Source organism: Amphichorda felina (assembly GCF_050947745.1).
Source record: "Amphichorda felina strain 45539 chromosome Unknown scaffold_1, whole genome shotgun sequence".
NCBI lineage: Eukaryota > Fungi > Ascomycota > Sordariomycetes > Hypocreales > Bionectriaceae > Amphichorda > Amphichorda felina.
The window spans coordinates 1,672,136-1,689,238 of NW_028145049.1; the positions used below are offsets into that span (position 1 = coordinate 1,672,136).

Consider the following 17,103-nt stretch of genomic DNA (forward strand, 5'->3'; position numbering starts at 1 on the left):
GGCGCGGGCGGCTTTGGCAGCACCGGCTGAGGACTTTTTATTTATTTATATGATTGATTGACGTGCGACATGAAAGCAATAAAACTATGATGGTTACGGCTTCTGGGGTATATACAGGGCCATGTGGGATTGGCATGAGAACATGATTCGATAGACAGGGTGAAATGGAATGAAATGCAACGGAATGGATGGATAGACAAAGGGGGCAAAGTCTATACATGCAAGATCTATATGATGGTACCAGCAGCACAACCCCCACCCACCGAATGCAAAAAGAGAAGAAGCAGAACGCGTCTAACTACCCACTACCCACTACCACCACTGCTACCACCCATCTCTACATCTCCCTCGCGCGGAACTCGACGGCCGGATCTCGTAGGCAGTCGAGGTTGCGCACGAGCTGCAGCTCGGCGGCCTTGCTGCGGACGAGCTGGCGCTTGCGGTCGTCGGCCCTGTCGGCGTCGGACAGCTCTGCGCGGGTGCGCTCGACGACGGCCGTCATGCCCTGGCTGGTGCGGCCCAGCAGCTCGTGCATGCTGGCGAGCACGGCCTCGGCGGCCCGCGCGAGGGGTAGGGACAGGACGGGCGCGTCGTCCGGGCTGCGCCAGCTGGGCTCGTCGCCGAGGCCCGGGATGGCGCTGACGGCCTCGCGCATGCGGATGACCATGAGCGCCGCGAACATGTCGCCTGTGCCGCTGAAGTAGCAGTCGATGGCGGGGAAGACGATCTTGAAGAGGCGGGCCTTGCCGGTCGAGCTCATGGTGGAGCCGACCACGGAGAGGTGCGAGTCTGGGTGGTCGGGCGCCGAGAAGTTGACAGAGGTGATGACGACGTGGGGGATGCGGTAGGTGTCGTGGAGGGCCTGGATGGCCTGGGCGAGGGAGTCCATGTCGACAATCTTGACGCCTGATAGAAGTCTAGAAGTAGTGTCTGTTAGGTGGGCTGCCTTTGCCATTGCCATGCCAGCGGAGAGGAAATGAGGTAGGAAACGCACTCGGCCTCAAACTGGTTGGGAAGAATCAGGTCCGCGTAGGGAACCAGGGCCTTGTAGGCTGGGACGACGTCCTCGGCGACGTATATCCTGCCATTGTCGCCCATGACAGGGTCCAGGACCCAGAAGAAGCGGCCCGGAGCATCCTTGGTCTTCTCCTTGAGCTGCTTGGCGATGTCGCCCACAGCGGCCACGGCCTCGGCGCCGGGGATGTAGCCCGACAGCATCATGTCAAAGTCGTCGAGGTACGACTGCTTCAGGCCATCGTACAGGTCGGTGATCTCCTGGGCTGTCACCCTGGACCCTTTCCACTGCTTGTATCCCGTGTGGTTGCTGAACTGGACCGTGTTGAGGGCGGCCACATCGCAGCCCAGTGATTGCAGGACAAAGACGGCAATCTTGTTCCCGACATAGCTGCGAGAGGGGAGGTGTCAGTTTGGGGATTCCCAAGGCGCTTATGGGGACGAGCGCGGCCTTACCCAGAGACGACCTGCGATTGTCAGCCATGGGAACTATGAGAACTATTGAGGGCCGCGAGGACGGCAGTGCGCTGCAACGTCATGCAGCAGCATCAACGTACGTGACTGGCCACGGCCAGCACCCTCGTTTCGGGCACAGGGAGGGTCGCAGCCATTTCTATGTCCTCCTGCGCGCAAATCCTGAGTGAGTGTGCGTGGCGTGGTTCGAAGCGCCCCGAATTCCTATATCCTCCAACTCGACAGAGCTCCAATTGGGAAGCACAAAAAGCGAGGGTCGGCGATGGATGAACGATGAGTCTACACAAAGTAAAGAGAGCGTGCGACCCAGGAGACAGGGTCCGTCTTATAACCAAGTATGTAGATGAAAATTGCGTCTCTGTATCGATGTACGTTATGCGTCAAGGTGACAGTCGGCTGCTCATTTGAGTCAGTTTTGGTCACGGTGGCGCCCCGCATCACTCCGACCCTCCGACCCTCCGACTTTTGCCCCGCCATCGGTTCACGACGATCCGGTCTGGTGCCAATACTAACTGCTCGTATTGGTCATCGGCCAATACGCAGTAGATCGTCCTTGATTGCCCTTGATCGTTCCCGTTATCAAAAACACGACAGTGTGGAATCTAGAGTCGTCATTGTTGCTGTGCTCCCAGCACTCCCATCACGCCCAGGTAGACTATCCGTACACGACAGTCCAAACACACTCCCCCCAAGCTCATTATTTTTTTCAGACCCGTCCCTGATGTACTTACTGCCTTGTCATCATCTGGGCGGCTCTGCCATTCCTCACAACGCCAGTCCGCAGCGTAGATAAAAGTCGTCACACATGTGTATATCCCTTGAACCCTCCTCCTTTCTCCTTACTCCTCGTCGCCAATCTGCACCTCCTGCGTCAGCCGATGCCTACCTACTACGGTCGATGAGGAGAGAGAGCTAGGGGGAAAAAAAAGAACATACCTTGGGCGCCAGGTAGAAGCGCAGGTAGCTGCTCCCCGACAGCGTGTACTCGACCAGCAGCGGCACCTCGTTGGACAGGCAGATCTTGACCTGCGTCGACAGCGCCGCCGCCTTGCAGAAGTTGACCAGGTACTTGAGCGAGAAGGTCAGCGACACGGGCTCCGACAGGTTGACGTCGACGTTGAGCTCGGGCTTCTCGACGTTGGTGTGGCTGCGCAGCGTCACCGATCCGTTGCCAATGTCGCCGTTGGCCGAGAACTTGATGCCGTCCTTGGACGCGTCGATGGCGACTGTTTGTTCACCTGTCAGCACATGATGCCTACGTACACATCAAAGGCGTGGTGGAGAGGGGTGTGAGGGAGATGATTCGTACCAGACTCGGACATGGCCATCAGGTCTGTGCAGATGCGGCGGAACTCGGCGGCGGGCATGGACACGGTGGCGGCGTACTCGGTCTCGGGGATGCCCAGGTGCTCCTGGTCAATGTCCATGAGCTTGAGGTCGTACTCGCTGATGCGGTCGTGCTCGGAGCTCTCGAAGACGAGGTTGAGCACGTCCGGGGCGTCCTCGGCCTTGAGGGTCAGCATGTCCTCGTTCTGGGCCGCCCGCAGCACCTTGGTCAGGGACGTCAGGTTGACGCCCAGGGCAATGTTGCGGTCGCAGCGGAAGGGCTGGAAGGCCTCGGCCTTGAGCATCATGGACACGAGCGCCACGTGCGAGTTGTCCATGGCCTGCAGCGCGATGCCCGAGTCGTTGCAGTCGAAGTTGCAGTCCTGCACCAGGTCCTTGATGGCGTCCACCACCTAGGGGGTTTGTGTCAGCGGCCGGTGGTCGGCTGTGGCGTAGCAATGGCCAGGTAGGAAGAGACAATGGGTACCTTCTTCAGGAGATTGGCCTGCTCGAGACGTGCCTCCAACATTTTCTGCTCCCAGTCAGCCTTGACGTCCGAGCGACGGTGGCTCCGTGAGCCATTGATCCACTGACCGCTAGATTTCTGGAAACGGGATTATGTGGTGGGAGAGAAGATTAATATAATTATGGTAGGTCGTGGGGTCTGGTCAAAGTCAAGCCGAGAGCAAGTCGAGTCGCAAGAGGATGGGAGAGGGCGTTGGGAGAAGTAGTAGTAGAGTAAAGTGGTGTGCAGAAAGTTGGAGGGCGAAGTTGGAGGAGGCAGTTGGCACTTTACGCGAGGGGGGAGCTCGCTGGTGGGCGTTTTAGGCGTTTTAGGCGTTCGAGACGCGTCGAGACGCCAACCAAACGCGGGGCTCAAAGACCTGCAACTTGGCGTGTCCAAGCTGAGCCCCACCACGATATTTCGACAATGGTAAGAAGTAATTGTAATATGAATGCCTTCTGGCCATTACTCATTACTATGGTTGAATTAGTGTACAGACAATAATTGTCTGTTGCCATGTATGTACAGCGAGTGTATGCACCATGCGAATAAGTACCCCTAAAACAAATTAAAAAAAAACGCCGTGATGGCTGCCCCAAGCCAATCTCCGCTCATCAGCGCCCATGCGAACCGCAAAACCCACGCCAGCCTGTTGAGGCGCCCTGTAGTGACACAAAAGTAAATCGGAACAAAAAAAACAAAAGATAAAGATGGGGAGACAAAAGGGAAATCGTCGTCTAGTCGTCGTCTCTGCCGCTGTTGCTGCTGCTGCCGCCAGCTCTCGGGGAAAACACCATGCGGGAATGGCCCAACCTGCTGTACCAGGCCTTCTCCTACATGGACACCACGCGCCCTCCCGCAGGCGGTGCGCTCGTCCGCGTCCGTGGCCGTAGGTTGATGACCGTCTCCAACTCCTTCATCATGCCCCTCGTGGCATCCATCTGCTGCCTCGCCTGCGCCTTCTGCTCCCTGTCCTCCTTCATCTTGACTATCCTCTCCTCCCGCGTGAGCGTGCTCCGCTGCCTCGGGAGAGCTATCGCCTCAAACACCTCCCGCTCAGGCTCCTCTTCTGATCGGACAGGCGACTCTCCTGTGAGAGCCCTGAGCGCGGCCGCAGCGTTGCCCTCCTCTTCGACCGCCTTGAGGCCGCTGAGCGATGACGTGGGCGATATCAACGTGCTCATGGATGAGAGCCTCTTCTCGTTCCGATCAATTCCTTGCGCGAGAGCCGCCTTGCCCTCTTCCCAAGCCGACATGAGTTCCTTGATGTCGGTTCCGATCGAGTCGTACTGCGCCATCAGGTTCGGCGCGAGGTCGGACAAGTCGTGCGAGTCGTTGAGTGCGCGATCCGACTCCTCTCGGAGAAGCTGGAGCTTTGCCTGGAGCCCGCGAATCCCAGTCCCCAACCCGTTCAACTTGTGCAGCTGCGATCGCCATCGTTCTCGGCCTGGTGTTAGGGGGCTTTTGGGAGCTTGGGGAGGCGGGAATGCTGGGTTTCTGCATTAGTTCTGGATCCACCCTCGGGGAAACATATTTGTCTTACATTCTTCCTGGCTGAGGATATCCCGCATCTTGGCGTACGCCATCTTGGTCGAGCTGTTCAGAGTCCGCAGAGACTCGACTGCCGCTGTCCACCGCAGCAGGTCCTGACTCTCCCCGCTTGCGTCAAGTGCCAGCAGCGAGCACAGGAATACCTTGCGCACCGTGTGGAAGCGGCTCGTCGCAATCTTGAGCGACCGCAGCGACTCGGGGTCTTCAAACTCGTCCTCCTTGAATCCTCGGTTGGCATCGGACATGTCAAAGTCGCTGATCTCGTAGATGTCCAGATACTTCTCCAGGTCTGTCTGCTCGGCAAAGCCACGCACCACGGCCGAGACCGGGATGTACGACTCCAGTGCCTCGGCCAGCGTGCGTCTCAGCGCCTTGCGGAGGCGTCCGCATTTGCGTGTTTGTGCCTTGTCCTCGATACGCGAAACGGGGGGCAACGGTGCGCTACTGCAAGGCCAGTCAGTCTCGAAGAGCAAAAATGAGTTGTCGGGAGCCGGACTCTGCCCACTTACATGCGGTATCCCCTCGCTACCAGCTCGACCTCCTGGATAAGTGCCAGCGCAGCTCCGCTGGCGCTGTCAAACTCGTGCGAAACCGAGACGAACGCCGCGACCTCTGACAGCGACTGCTCCCTTCTATACCGTAGCCACTGCCTCCTCATGTACACCTGCCCGAGCACCACCGCCGCGGCCATCAGGACGAGGAGGAAGACGAGTCGTTTCCGCGTGACATATGTCGGGGCGCTGCCCAGTATCCAGCTCAATATGACGGCGAGCGCCAGGGCGCCCACGACAGAGGCGAGGATACCTTCCGCCGAGTAGGTCGGTCCGTTGCCACCTTCGCTGTCTGATGACGCTTCGCCGGAACCCGGCGGAGGGTGGTGAGGCCCGAGTATCGAGTGACCGCTCAGCAGCTGCGATGCGACGATTGTGTATCGGAACTTCTCGAGGAACTTGGCATTGTCGGCGCGGTCGATGCTTGCCGCTACCACCGCCTGCAAGACCAGACATGTCAGTCAGTATGGGTCTTATCTGTAGGCACTGGGTTCGTATCTGGAACGTACGGAGCAGTTCCTCTTAATGGTTTCCAACGACGAGGCTGGTGCAATGTTGAGCATGGGGAGATTCGAAGGCTTGTTGTTGCGGAACCGCGCCCTCACAGACGGTCGGCCGGTAGGGGCAAAGGGCGTCGGGCTGGGAGGCGGTGACGTGTTGGGGGAGCTCGGGGCGGCGCGCTCGGAAGCGTTGGCCCAGTCGTTGTCGGACCCATCACCCCCATCTGCTGTCTGTGAGCTTCTTGTGGCCTCCTCATCTGCTGGGCCGGTGGCGAGGGCCTTACCTCTCAGATAGTCGGCCAGGGGCGAGTCCTCGTAGACGATGGGCTCCATCTGGGCGGTATTGCGTGCGCGGCGTGCGCAGCTCGAGAGGGGGCGACCGCCCGCAGGCGCATGTGATTCCGACGGCGTTTCTATGGGTGCTTCGCTGCTGCTTGGCTGGCCAGGTGGTCGAGTCTGCTATTATGGTGTATCTGTTCTGTTCTTCTGTTCTGTTCTTCTGTTTCTGTATCCGATATTCACACAAAGGAAAAGAGAGAGAGAGGGTCGCGTGGCGATGGCTTGGGGTCGATGTGGTGGAGAGTGGAGAATGGAGAGTGGAGAGATCGAGAGGAGAGGCGAGGCGGCGACGAGGCGGAAAGACGGGGAAAGTCCAAAGTCAATTGACGGTCACATGGACTGCTGGATGCTCGCAACCAACAGCCTACCCAGTGCGAAGAAATACTAGCTAATGCCCCAGCTTGCAAACCGCCGAGAGAATGAAATCCGATGCAGCAATATTGGAAACTGCATAATGCTGCATGCTGGCGCAGCAACTCGTCGACAATCAAGCCACGACTCCAACTGTTTCTGGAACACAACCCTGGGCCATGACCCTGCATCTGCGCTGCCCCGAGCTCCCAAGAAATTGCACAATCTGGTCCCAAGTCCCCTGAACTTGGGGGTGGGGAAAAACACCCCTAAGAATGGGTAACCAGTACGAGCTGCGACATGTACGGACTTCGGAGACCTGCAGGCTGCAGGCTGCAGGCTGCAGGAACAATAAGCATCGTCTGCACTCGGCGAGTCGGCCTCTTCAGAGCCCGTTGCCTGCCGCTGCCCGTCTGGTGACGACTCGTCCCGAGTGTCTCTTCCTCTTGCGCCTTAGCGCCATCCACGTCTTCATCGCGCGGCTGTCTGCTTGGCCGTCTGCTCGGCCGTATCGCCCTTGTCCGTCCCACCCTGAAGTCTGCGCCAACGCGCTGTCGACGTGGATCATGCCCGTCTTCTCCTCCGGCCTCGCCGGCCCCGTTCTGGTCCCGTCGCCTCCGGACGATCGCCCCGGCCTCCTCCTCCTGCCTTCCATCTGCCTCCACATCCAATCCTCCACCTCTTCGCTTTTATATGCGTAGATCAGGGCCACGGTGATCACCACCAGCGTCACCGGCAGTCCCGTCATCCAGAAAATGTTCTGCGTGAATTCCATGTCTCTGACGTCCTTGGTGTTCATCCCCATAAAACTTGTCACAAAAGACAGCGGTAGGAACAGGAGCGTCACAAACGTGAACACCCGGATGGCCTTGCCGTGGTCCTCCTCCAGGATCTCAATCGTCTGCTTGACCTGCTCCTTCAGCACCTCGGATTTCTCCCGGAGGATCCGGATATTTTCCTGCTTCGTTCGGAGAACCCGCTGATGCGAGCGCCCGTACTCCCTCTCGATCTTGTATAGCCCGACTCTTGTTGCGTTGGTCGTCCGCGTAGATCCTGGCGCGAGCAGCCTCAGGTACTTGCCCACCAGGGACGTCTGCGCCTCAACCAGCCCGTGAAGAGCGTCCAGCTCTTCTTCCAGTCCGTGGATGTCTAGAAACACTCGCTTCTTGGGTCGTCGATTCGCCTGGAATCGCAACTGCGAAGTGTACTTTTGATACATCTCGATGAAGTCGGCTCTCTCCGGACCTGCAGGCGTTTGCTTCACCAGCACAGATCTGTTCTGCAGGTTGACCATGATGGCCATGACCAGGAACTCGGCGCCAACAGCCTCGACCCCGAGGCTGTCAATGTGTCGTGAAGTTCCCTTGAGCAGGATGATATCCTTTTTCGCATCCTGCAAATCGTCGTAGACCTGTTCCTTAGCACGCTCCTCCTGTAGCATGAGCTCCGCAATCTTGAGGTCGATGGCCTCCCGATTGTACGCCGACGAGTCTTTCCTATTATTCAGAGAAAGCCACTGCGCCCGGATCACATACATGGCCATGATCTGCTCAAAAGCGTGGACAACCTTGGCCGGGAGAGGTGGTCGTGTATTCGACGGATTGGCCTGGTTTGTACGGGTGCTTGCTACCAGACTGTGAAGCTCTCTGGCGTAACCGCTAATCGGCAGCAGCTGGCTGATAAAGTCTTCCAACTGACCCGAGTTACCAATCCCAGGAACCTGCTGGTAGGTGTAAGCGCTATTTCGGATATAGCGTAGCCAGGAATAACAAGGATCGTCATACGGCCGCTCAGTCTTGCCCGAACAATCAAAGTGATGCTCGTGCAAATGCTCAAGCGCCTCCGCGGCCGAATTGTAAGCCTTGCTTCCTTTGCAAGATGGGCATTTCGACCATGACCGCCTCTTGGAAAACGACAACGACTTGCCTTTTCCAACCGTAGGCGAAGCCGCATCGAAGTTGTGTATGGTGTATGTGAGTTCTTCCGAGAAGTAGGAACTAGCCCCTTCCCATATTACTTGCTATTTTCAAATATTAGACCTTCATCATAGCAGAAGTATGAAAGAGACAGGGGTATAGGATCCCGATCCTAGCTTACCCGGAAAATATCGTCCACGGCTCCCCAAAACCGGACGCAGACGTGATGAATCAACGGACCCCCTTGATCAGGCACGTATGCCCCTAATATTTCTTTGGAAATGCCGAAAAGTCGTTTCATAAGCTCCTGTTCGTGGTTCGTCGCCTCCATGGACTGCGTTTGGCCTATTTGACGCCCATCCGAGTCTGTCGTCGGTGCTGTCTCAGATGCGTCGATAGGTTGTGGATGAGTTGCCTCTTCAGGTCGTTTTGTTGACTCCGATGTTTGGGTCTCTCCCGTATCACTGGCGTTGGATGTATGATTAACGGCATTGTCACCTGGACTGTTATTCTCAACCCCCATCGACGAAGCTAACACGGGGGTATCCCGAATTGTGTCACCGGTATTCGGGGGTTTGTTTGCTTCCGTGACGCCATCACCAGGGGGCTTCTTAAGCAAGAAGTCGTGCCGCTGGATGAGGTCCTTCATGGTGCATTTGAAAACCCTGGAATACAACCGCGCAACCACCCCATTGGAGAGAGACTTGTTCAATCTGCTCAGGATGCTGACCAACGACTTTTCCACCTCTTCCGGCGTTCGCTCATCTTTATCGTTCTTGAGACGCCAGTTCAAGAATGGGACCGAATCGATTAGCGGAACGATTACTGGGTCAGTTTCTACCTCGTCTTTGCGTTCGGGCGGGAGAGGCCATTCGATGACAACGTCCCACTCTTGATGAGGCCTGGGCCAAGATGTCGTGTCGACGACAAATTCATCAAACCAACTGTCTTCGTCCCCCGGTGGACTCGGTTCCGACCTATAGAAGAATCTCTGGCCGTAGGAATCGAAAGGCCCGGGCTCAGCAGTATCTTCTACATCCTCCTCAGTATGGGTTATGTTGGGCAAAGGCGGGTTCCCTGGCTGTATGCGGCGCCGAAGGACGATTCTTTTGAACGGCACAAGAGCACCACCGCTGGCTCTGAAAATGATTGTTGTGAGCGGTCGTTGCAGGTCTGACTTTTTCGTTGAGATATCGATGTTAAGGCTTCCCTGGAATAGACCAGCCAGTTAATATAGTACCTCATGGTGGGTGTGGATTTTGGGGAATAGAACTTGCCTTCGCAGGAAGCGGTGCTTTGCGGTTCATTGGCCCATTATCTGAGTCGGAGCCGCTCGCCTCAGACGCCTCTGTGTCAGATAACTCCTTCCCTTCTTCCTCAATTTCTAGATCATACACTTCAGGGGTAGGGAGCTTTTTGCTTGCAGACCGTGAGTTGATGATTTGACCGACTGGTCCTTCATCTGCGGTCCGAGATGTTCCAGGTCTGTTCGCAATGGAAGATATACTCGTAGCATAAGTTGGAAGGCCTGGGGGCTGATAATCAACTATTGGGGTGACAGGCTGACTCGGGAGTGCCGAAGTACCACCCGATGTATCGTAAGAGCTCCCGGTCCTTAAGTTGGGGGTCGATTGGTGTCCATGGGGTTTCCCGAATGGCGGAAGAGGTCGAGATCGAGTTCCCTGATGAGACCCAGAAGAGCTAATGGGCCTACGTGCACCGGCGAGATACATATACCCGGGCCGTGCCCTTCTGTCTCGTTGCCTCTCTGGCTGCGTCGTAGAATATGTTGGGAGTACCGGGCTTGTCTCCCCATCATGGTCGCCAGCTGCTCGCGCGTCAGAGGGCCGCTGTCTGTCGACTGGATAATCAAATGGAGACCCACGGGAACTCGTATTCTTGTCGTCTTTCGCGTCGTAGATGCGGCTTCCTCCAAGGGCGTCTGCATCATGGGGAGATTGGGCAGGACTAGCCTCCTCCTCTAGACGCCGAGCTTCCTTTTCCTCTAGGCCAAACTGTTGTTGCGATGCATCCTCGTCGCCTTGCCTATAATCTTCGCGTCTCTGGCTGGTATCATTACTTCCACCAACCGCTGGCGAACGAGATCTCGGTTCGACGTAACGGAACAGAACATCCGGACGGGTACGCTTACTAGGACCGCCCTCGTGCCGCTCTACTTCCCGAGCATATTCCGCCAATGGTTTAGTGCTGCTGGCTGTTGCAGTTGGGTCTGATGGGACAGTAACAGGCGCTTCGGCATCCGGATCCGAAAGAGCTTCACGACCTTTGGGGCCAGGGGCTGTCATCTTCTCTGGCGAAGCAGCACTGTTGCTAAAGTTTGTCTGTACAGAGTCTGAGACCCGGCCGTTTGATGGTTTCTCGATGGTACCGCTGTCAGACCTATCCGAGATCGATGACCTGGATCCAGGTGATGTTGACTCTTCTTCAATAGGTGAAAGTGATCTAGGAGAATGTCGATCCTCGTCTTTGAGTTCCACATCATACGAATCATCTTTCTCTTCTGGGATCAAAGTAGCTGTTCCTGTTTCATCCAGAGTGTCTCTGGTGGGGGGTCGCATCGTATCGCCGCCATCTTGCTCAGCTTCTCTCGATTCTGCGCACTTGGGGGGCACAGGGACCTCCGAAACGGCAGGATCGTCCGTGGTTCTTCGTCTCGAAGATTCCAGACTTGGACCTCCTTCACCACGATTCAACCCTGGGCGTTTGATGTGACGGCCCCGACGCGACTCAACGCCTTCCCATGCTCGGTTGGAGCGGGAGTCGTAGTCATCTCGTGCTACTGCCCTATGATTTCGAGTGTTAGGGCTGTAGCTTCGGATTTTTGAATTAGACAAGTGGTCTGGTTGATTGGAGTAGCGGACACCGTCTGGCGAGCGTGATACGTGGTGAAGGAATGTCGGCAGCGGCCGTACACCTTTTGAGCGGTAATTCCCAGCTTCCGATTCTTCCCAATCCGCATCGTTATATTCACGCATCTTGTCACGCGACCTGTCATTTCGCTTCAGGACAGAAAATGTGTGCAGTTGGGAGTCCGATGAGCCAAGGATCTGTACCCACTGGATCGGCCTCAGCATCTGCTGGCTCTGGTCGAAAAGCTCGTAGTCTGACGGGTCGGCACAATTACCGGCGACCAAGGTAACGGCATATTTCAAGAAATCCGCATAGTTGTAGTCTCTCTCAATGACCACGTGGTATTGCCTGTCCTTCTTATCGGTGAGACGGATGAGCAGCGGTTCTCTGTTGCCAGAGGTACGTGAATCGGTGACAATGGTGCTGCCCTTGATCTCCGCCGCCGGTTTATCAGAAATAGTTATCAAAACGCTTGACCCGATGAGCAAGCACCAGAGCTGATTAATGTGCAGCATTTCCTTCTTTGACTTTGCAACGCCTGACCTTTGAACAACCTGTTCATTCTCGCGCTCACCACCAACATCGTAGCCGTAGAGAGACTGCAAGAGGGTCAAAGATTGGTGCTCCTCCTTAGACGCACTCCTGCTGGAATTCGTTTGCAGTGTAAGAAAGGGGGAGGACAGGAAGATAACTGGCTCCGTCTCATTGTTCTTGGAGCTGTCCAAATAGGAGTCGTTGTATTTGCCGACGAAACGTAGAATCGACCCAGCCTGGACAGACGCCCCAAGCTCCGAGATGTTGCAGAACTTATCCTTGACCTTCTCCATGGCCTCAATGGCAATAGGTCTGAGGGCCTCGGTGATATAAGGGCAGCTGAGGACTAGTTGCTATCCAGAAGATCAGCGCACAGCTTCACAACGTGCAGCTACACAAGGCAGAGCCATACCTCCAGGGTCTTGAACTTCAACGCGGGTTGCTGAACGTGTCTGCGAGGGGAATAAATTAGCATTAGGGAGTTCATGTTCTCGGGGACTACATACAGCCACCGCATCTGCACTGCTGTTTCTGTGTCTTGCTTCTGGGGCCCAACTGGGCAGACGAGCGTTGTCCTCCCTGTCCCCATTTCGTCGGTAGAGTACTCAGAAGCGTGAACGACAAAGAGTTCCGTGGACGACTGGCCATCCGACAAGTTCGTTCTGGCTAGCTTCCACGCCGACGACTCGGGTGCTAGTGGGGAGGGGTCGTCTTGAGCCGCCGCAGGTACGGCGAGAACTCCCTTATTGAGAAGCATGCTGAACGATATGCCTTCTTTCTCAAGCGCCTTGTAAGTCACCCGGTAATTGTCGCTGCCAAAGTACGAGCTATCATCCGAGCTATCGTACGTGTTATCAGAGTTACCCGAGTTATCCACGCTTGCTGTGCTGGGCGTGCTGGGCTCTCTGGCCCTTCTGGCTCTATGGTGCTTGTCGATGTAGTACGGTGGCGGTGGCGGCAATATCTCCTTATCGTCTTCCGTCAGATTCTCCCCATCCCCAATCGGCCATGCTTCAGTTACCGCGGACTCCTCCTGCCTGAGAGCTTCAAGTTCGGTGCTGATGTGATGAAGGAGTTGCTGCTTTTGTTCGACCTCCTGTTGCAAGTCCATTAGGTCTTCGCTGTAGCCCTGGTAGTTCTGTGCAAGCTTCTCAAGGGTCTTCATTTCCTCCGACTCTTGGAATCTCTTGACCTGCTGCTCGAGATGAGTTATTTTGTCCCGCAGGCCCTGCGCTTTGATTTCCGTGGAATTAGCACCCTGTTCATGCCCTCTCGTCAATTCTGCCTTCTCGTCCTGAATTTTTCGCAATCTTTGGGCAGCGCGTTCCCCTCCGACATTGCGTCTGCTTGGGTCCTGATCGTCTTGCTGTTCTGTAGCACTGTCACCGAGCCCGGACCTTTCTTGCTGCTGCAATGCATTATCTTCATCCAGACTGAGACTCATGAGACGTGATTTGTAAATATCTGCTGCGTGCTTCTGGGCCTTCTCCAATTGCTCAAGGTCAGCAGCCACCAGGCCAAGCTCGCTCTGGATGTATGTGTGCGTCTCCCGCCTTTCTTTCAATTTCTTTTCGAGCTCTTCTTTCGCCTGGGCCATTTCATCAAGTCGCTGCGTCAGAAGCAACTGTTCGCGGGATTTAGACAACAGAACGTAGTGCAAGAGGCTGCTGCTGCGTTCCAACGCTTTGATGCAATCTTGGAGTTCCTGTGGGGGGCTGGGTTGTTGTCCGAGTGGCCGGGGAGGCGAACTGCGGCGGCCCCGAAAAGGAGGACTGTAGGATCTAGGCCGGTGCTCATAGCCGTCTTTGTATGTCCCGTGGCGGGTCTCATACGAGTACCTCCTGTTCCTCGGGCGGACTCTGATTCCGTCGTCGTAGTCATCATTGCGACCAAATGAGTCGCGTCTGGTGTTGGAACGAGCTCTAGCTAGATCGTCGTCATCGCCATGCTCCTCGTCGTCGCCGTATCCACCTATGTCACCGTCGAAGTCCCGTCCATAGGACCGACGGCGAACTCGGATGCCGTCATCACTAGAGCCGCGACGGGTCGAAGATATCCTGGATCCCTGGTGACGCGGCTGACCTGCTGGGCCAGCCCAGTCCCAGTGTCTCGGCATTGCGCGCGCGTAGCGCAGCGAGTGAAGTAATAGAAGATGGTGCTAGGGTCTCCGGGGGTGAGGGTGCTTCTCGTCAGACGCCCGACGGCGATTCGTACTACTGCTTAGTATTCATGATGAGATTTCTAGCACCGTCAGGACACAGGACATGTGGTGTGGTGTTTACTAGGGTGGACACCACTCATGCATGGTGCATCTCAGCCCTGGGGCGCTTATCCATCCCCTGCACCGCGTGGGGAGGCAAGGTTCTGAGACCACAGACCAGCTCACTCGAGGTGTTTTGCATCCCAGTGACAGGCAACTGGAGGCAAAATCAAGAAATTATCCAGGGCATATTCATCCCCCCCACCATCTTGCTCGGGTGGGAATCTCCTCATCAACTCACCCACTTGGGTGTTGAAGTTGCTGCCCGTCCAGGGTCCTTGTACAACAGACCAATAAGAGAGAAAGAACGAGAGTGAGAGAGGAGAAGCCATTGTGAGGAGTCCGAGCCTATTGGGAGTCACTGATCAATCAACGCGGCAACACAACGATTCGTGTTTACGAATTCTCATTGCTTTTCGTACGAGAAGTCGTGAGGAGAGGTAGTGAAGAAGACCAAGGGCAACGGAAGTCGGAAGTGAACGTACCTGCCTGGGTGATGAAGGGCGGTACAAGTTCGGCAAAACCCAGGTCGGTCCTTCCACCCCCGACGGCAACCAAGCTCCAATCCCAGCCAAATCTTTTGGTTTCTGGTTCATGCTACAAATCACCATCCTTCAACGCGCTGGCCCCTCTCCCACTGCGCCCAGAGCTCCCTGCCATTGCCCCTTGTCCAATTACACAGCCATGATCAACCGATAGCAACATCTCGACTCTCCGCATACGACCTCGCGAGGGCCCAATGGCTCCTCCTCCGCCATGCCGCCGCGCCAGACGGCGACCGGCGCCGTCGTCCCCCTCGCAGGCCGCCGTCTGGATCACCGACGCCATGCTGTGCCGAGCCATCGAGCAGTACCAGCGCCGGTCCCTGGTCACGAACCGCACCCTCAGCTCCCACGGGGGGCTCTACGAGTGCCGGCGGCGGCCGCTGGGCAAGCGCAACATGGCCGCCATAATGGCCTCGCCGCCCGCCTACCACCCGACCTGGTGGTTCGAGCTCCGGGGCAACAAGCACGCGTGGCAGTGGGAGCCGCCGACGTCCTCGCAGTGCCGCCGCGACAAGGAGGGCACGACCACCCTGTCCGGGCTCGCCGACAAGTTCATCAGGTGGCTGGAAGCCTCCGACCTCGACAAACCGTTCCTCCAGCCACCGGCCGAGGTGGCTGCTGCGCAGAGCCTGGCTCCCCAGCGCGCAGAGGCACCCGCGCGGGCACCCGCGAGGCCATCCTTTCGAGAGGCAGGCCTCATGGCGCCCATCGCTAAGCTGAGAAGAAACATCGGGGGCATGGAGATAGCCGACAAGCAGCTGCAGCAAGAATATCGCGTCCGTTGTACCCGAGCCCTGGTTGCCTGCCTGCGGTCCGGCAACTTCACCAACGAGCAGGTCCGGGCCGTCTTGGAATCCTTGACTCTGCCGGCCGCGGGGTGGGGCCTGCCCAAGGATCAACTCGCTACACTCCTCAGGCCCATCTCTCGTCAGATCATCTCGACGATCGCCTTCTACCGTCGGAAAACCCAAGTGAAGGCTTATGATGATGCCTGGACGGTCATAGTTGACAAAATCTTCTCCATGAAACCTGGTGTCATCAAGTTTCGCCTGTTCCGGTATATGATGCATAAAGCAAGCGCGGCAGATATAGCCGACATGAAAGATTCGCAGTTTGTGCAAGTGATGCAGCAGTTTGTGCGCAGTCACGGCGATACGGCGATAGACGATCGCGTCTTGCCCATATGGTTCAAACGGGCCTCCCTGTTTTCCCAGGCCATAAATCGACTACCCGAGGCCAGGTTTGAGGCCATGGTTCCGGGCATCGAGGGTGAAGTCTGGGACCGGGGGGAGACGCGCCGGCGCTGGCTGACGTGGTTCCTCGTCCGAGCGTGCCTGAAGCACTCGAAGACAGACACCATGAGCGAAATGATGGTCAGGTTTCGGCAGCAGCATACATGCATGACCAACTTTGAGGTGCGGACGCTATCCATGGCGAGGCTAGTCTCCGAGGGCTTCATGGATAACCCTGCGGTTACGAAGGGAAAGCTTGTCATGAATCCGAGCTCGAAGTCGACAGCTCTCGCCGACATGACCCTTCAAATGGGCGGGATGGACTCGCTGAAAGGCCTCATGGCGTGGCTGCGAAGCACTCAGGATGAGCAATGGCTTTTCCGATCGCTACTCCTCACTCGGCTCGACCCGGAAACCGAGCAGCTGGGCCTGATGGCACGCCGTGTCATGGAGAAGATGATGGATGATCCAGCGATGAGCCGACGGCTGTTCCTCCTGACAGTCGACCTCGTGACGAAAACGATGATGAATAAACTACCCGATGCCAGGTCCGTGGACGCAGCCAAGAGCCGGGAACAACTGCAATGCGGTGTGCGGGAGCTCGTGGAATGGGTGGCCTACTGGTACATGCAGACACCGCACCTGAACGACCGGCAGGCTCTGAGGGGTGTCGAGTGGTGCATCAAGATCTCAGAGAAGCCGAATCTCCAGGACAGGGGGTCTTCCAAGATCCTCGTCATGCTGGCCAAGATGATGATACAAGATCTGGAGCAAGGCAAGATCGGACGAACGACACGGTTGAGATGGCTCGTAGCCAAGATTGAGCAGTACCATGGGGCCAAGGCCGCTAAGGCGGCTTTGAAGACGCTGGAGGGGTGGCGCCAGTTGAATATTGAGCGGGGAAAGTAGGATGTTTAGACATCCGTGTACCACTCTCCATCACCATGTACTCCTTCAGTACTTAAGCAGTAGTCAAGTAGTAGGTGTATATTATATACGTTGTCACCACATGTACACACAAATACACTATCAAATGCTTAACATGAACAATTTAAAACATGCGGAGCCAATATGCGCTCTGTCTCGTTTCATACTAAACTCAAAACATTCGTCATTACACAGTCGTCATAAGTC

The 17,103-nt window shown here is 56.5% G+C and overlaps 6 protein-coding genes across 6 annotated transcripts; 1 reads left to right on the forward strand and 5 right to left on the reverse strand.

The window, feature by feature from the left end:
• Nucleotides 1-337: 337 nt before the first annotated feature.
• BUD16 (Ribokinase-like protein) lies at nt 338-1,625 on the reverse strand (the record flags this gene model as incomplete). The annotated part of the gene is made up of 4 exons (XM_083190041.1): nt 338-917; nt 995-1,405; nt 1,471-1,481; nt 1,572-1,625. The coding sequence occupies 4 exons, from the start codon at nt 1,623-1,625 to the stop codon at nt 338-340; spliced, it is 1,056 nt and encodes a 351-aa protein (XP_083053900.1).
• A 702-nt stretch (nt 1,626-2,327) lies between these two features.
• POL30 (proliferating cell nuclear antigen) lies at nt 2,328-3,343 on the reverse strand (the record flags this gene model as incomplete). Its single annotated transcript, XM_083190042.1, has 4 exons — nt 2,328-2,354; nt 2,425-2,714; nt 2,798-3,227; nt 3,302-3,343. 4 exons carry the CDS (start codon nt 3,341-3,343, stop codon nt 2,328-2,330), a joined length of 789 nt encoding a protein of 262 aa, XP_083053901.1.
• Nucleotides 3,344-4,152: 809 nt separating this feature from the next.
• On the reverse strand, nt 4,153-6,254 carry ACO1O0_000545 (Mysoin-binding motif of peroxisomes-domain-containing protein; the record flags this gene model as incomplete). The annotated part of the gene is made up of 4 exons (XM_083190043.1): nt 4,153-4,766; nt 4,863-5,314; nt 5,380-5,861; nt 5,931-6,254. The coding sequence occupies 4 exons, from the start codon at nt 6,252-6,254 to the stop codon at nt 4,153-4,155; spliced, it is 1,872 nt and encodes a 623-aa protein (XP_083053902.1).
• A 742-nt stretch (nt 6,255-6,996) lies between these two features.
• ACO1O0_000546 (uncharacterized protein) lies at nt 6,997-8,154 on the reverse strand (the record flags this gene model as incomplete). Its single annotated transcript, XM_083190044.1, has 1 exon — nt 6,997-8,154. The coding sequence occupies one exon, from the start codon at nt 8,152-8,154 to the stop codon at nt 6,997-6,999; it is 1,158 nt and encodes a 385-aa protein (XP_083053903.1).
• A 3,193-nt stretch (nt 8,155-11,347) lies between these two features.
• Nucleotides 11,348-14,048, reverse strand: ACO1O0_000547 (uncharacterized protein; the record flags this gene model as incomplete). Its single annotated transcript, XM_083190045.1, has 4 exons — nt 11,348-11,359; nt 11,461-12,285; nt 12,345-12,384; nt 12,439-14,048. The coding sequence occupies 4 exons, from the start codon at nt 14,046-14,048 to the stop codon at nt 11,348-11,350; spliced, it is 2,487 nt and encodes an 828-aa protein (XP_083053904.1).
• A 900-nt stretch (nt 14,049-14,948) lies between these two features.
• Nucleotides 14,949-16,878, forward strand: ACO1O0_000548 (uncharacterized protein; the record flags this gene model as incomplete). The annotated part of the gene is given in 2 exon segments (XM_083190046.1): nt 14,949-14,981; nt 14,995-16,878. 2 exon segments carry the CDS (start codon nt 14,949-14,951, stop codon nt 16,876-16,878), a joined length of 1,917 nt encoding a protein of 638 aa, XP_083053905.1.
• Between the last annotated feature and the right edge of the window lie 225 nt (nt 16,879-17,103).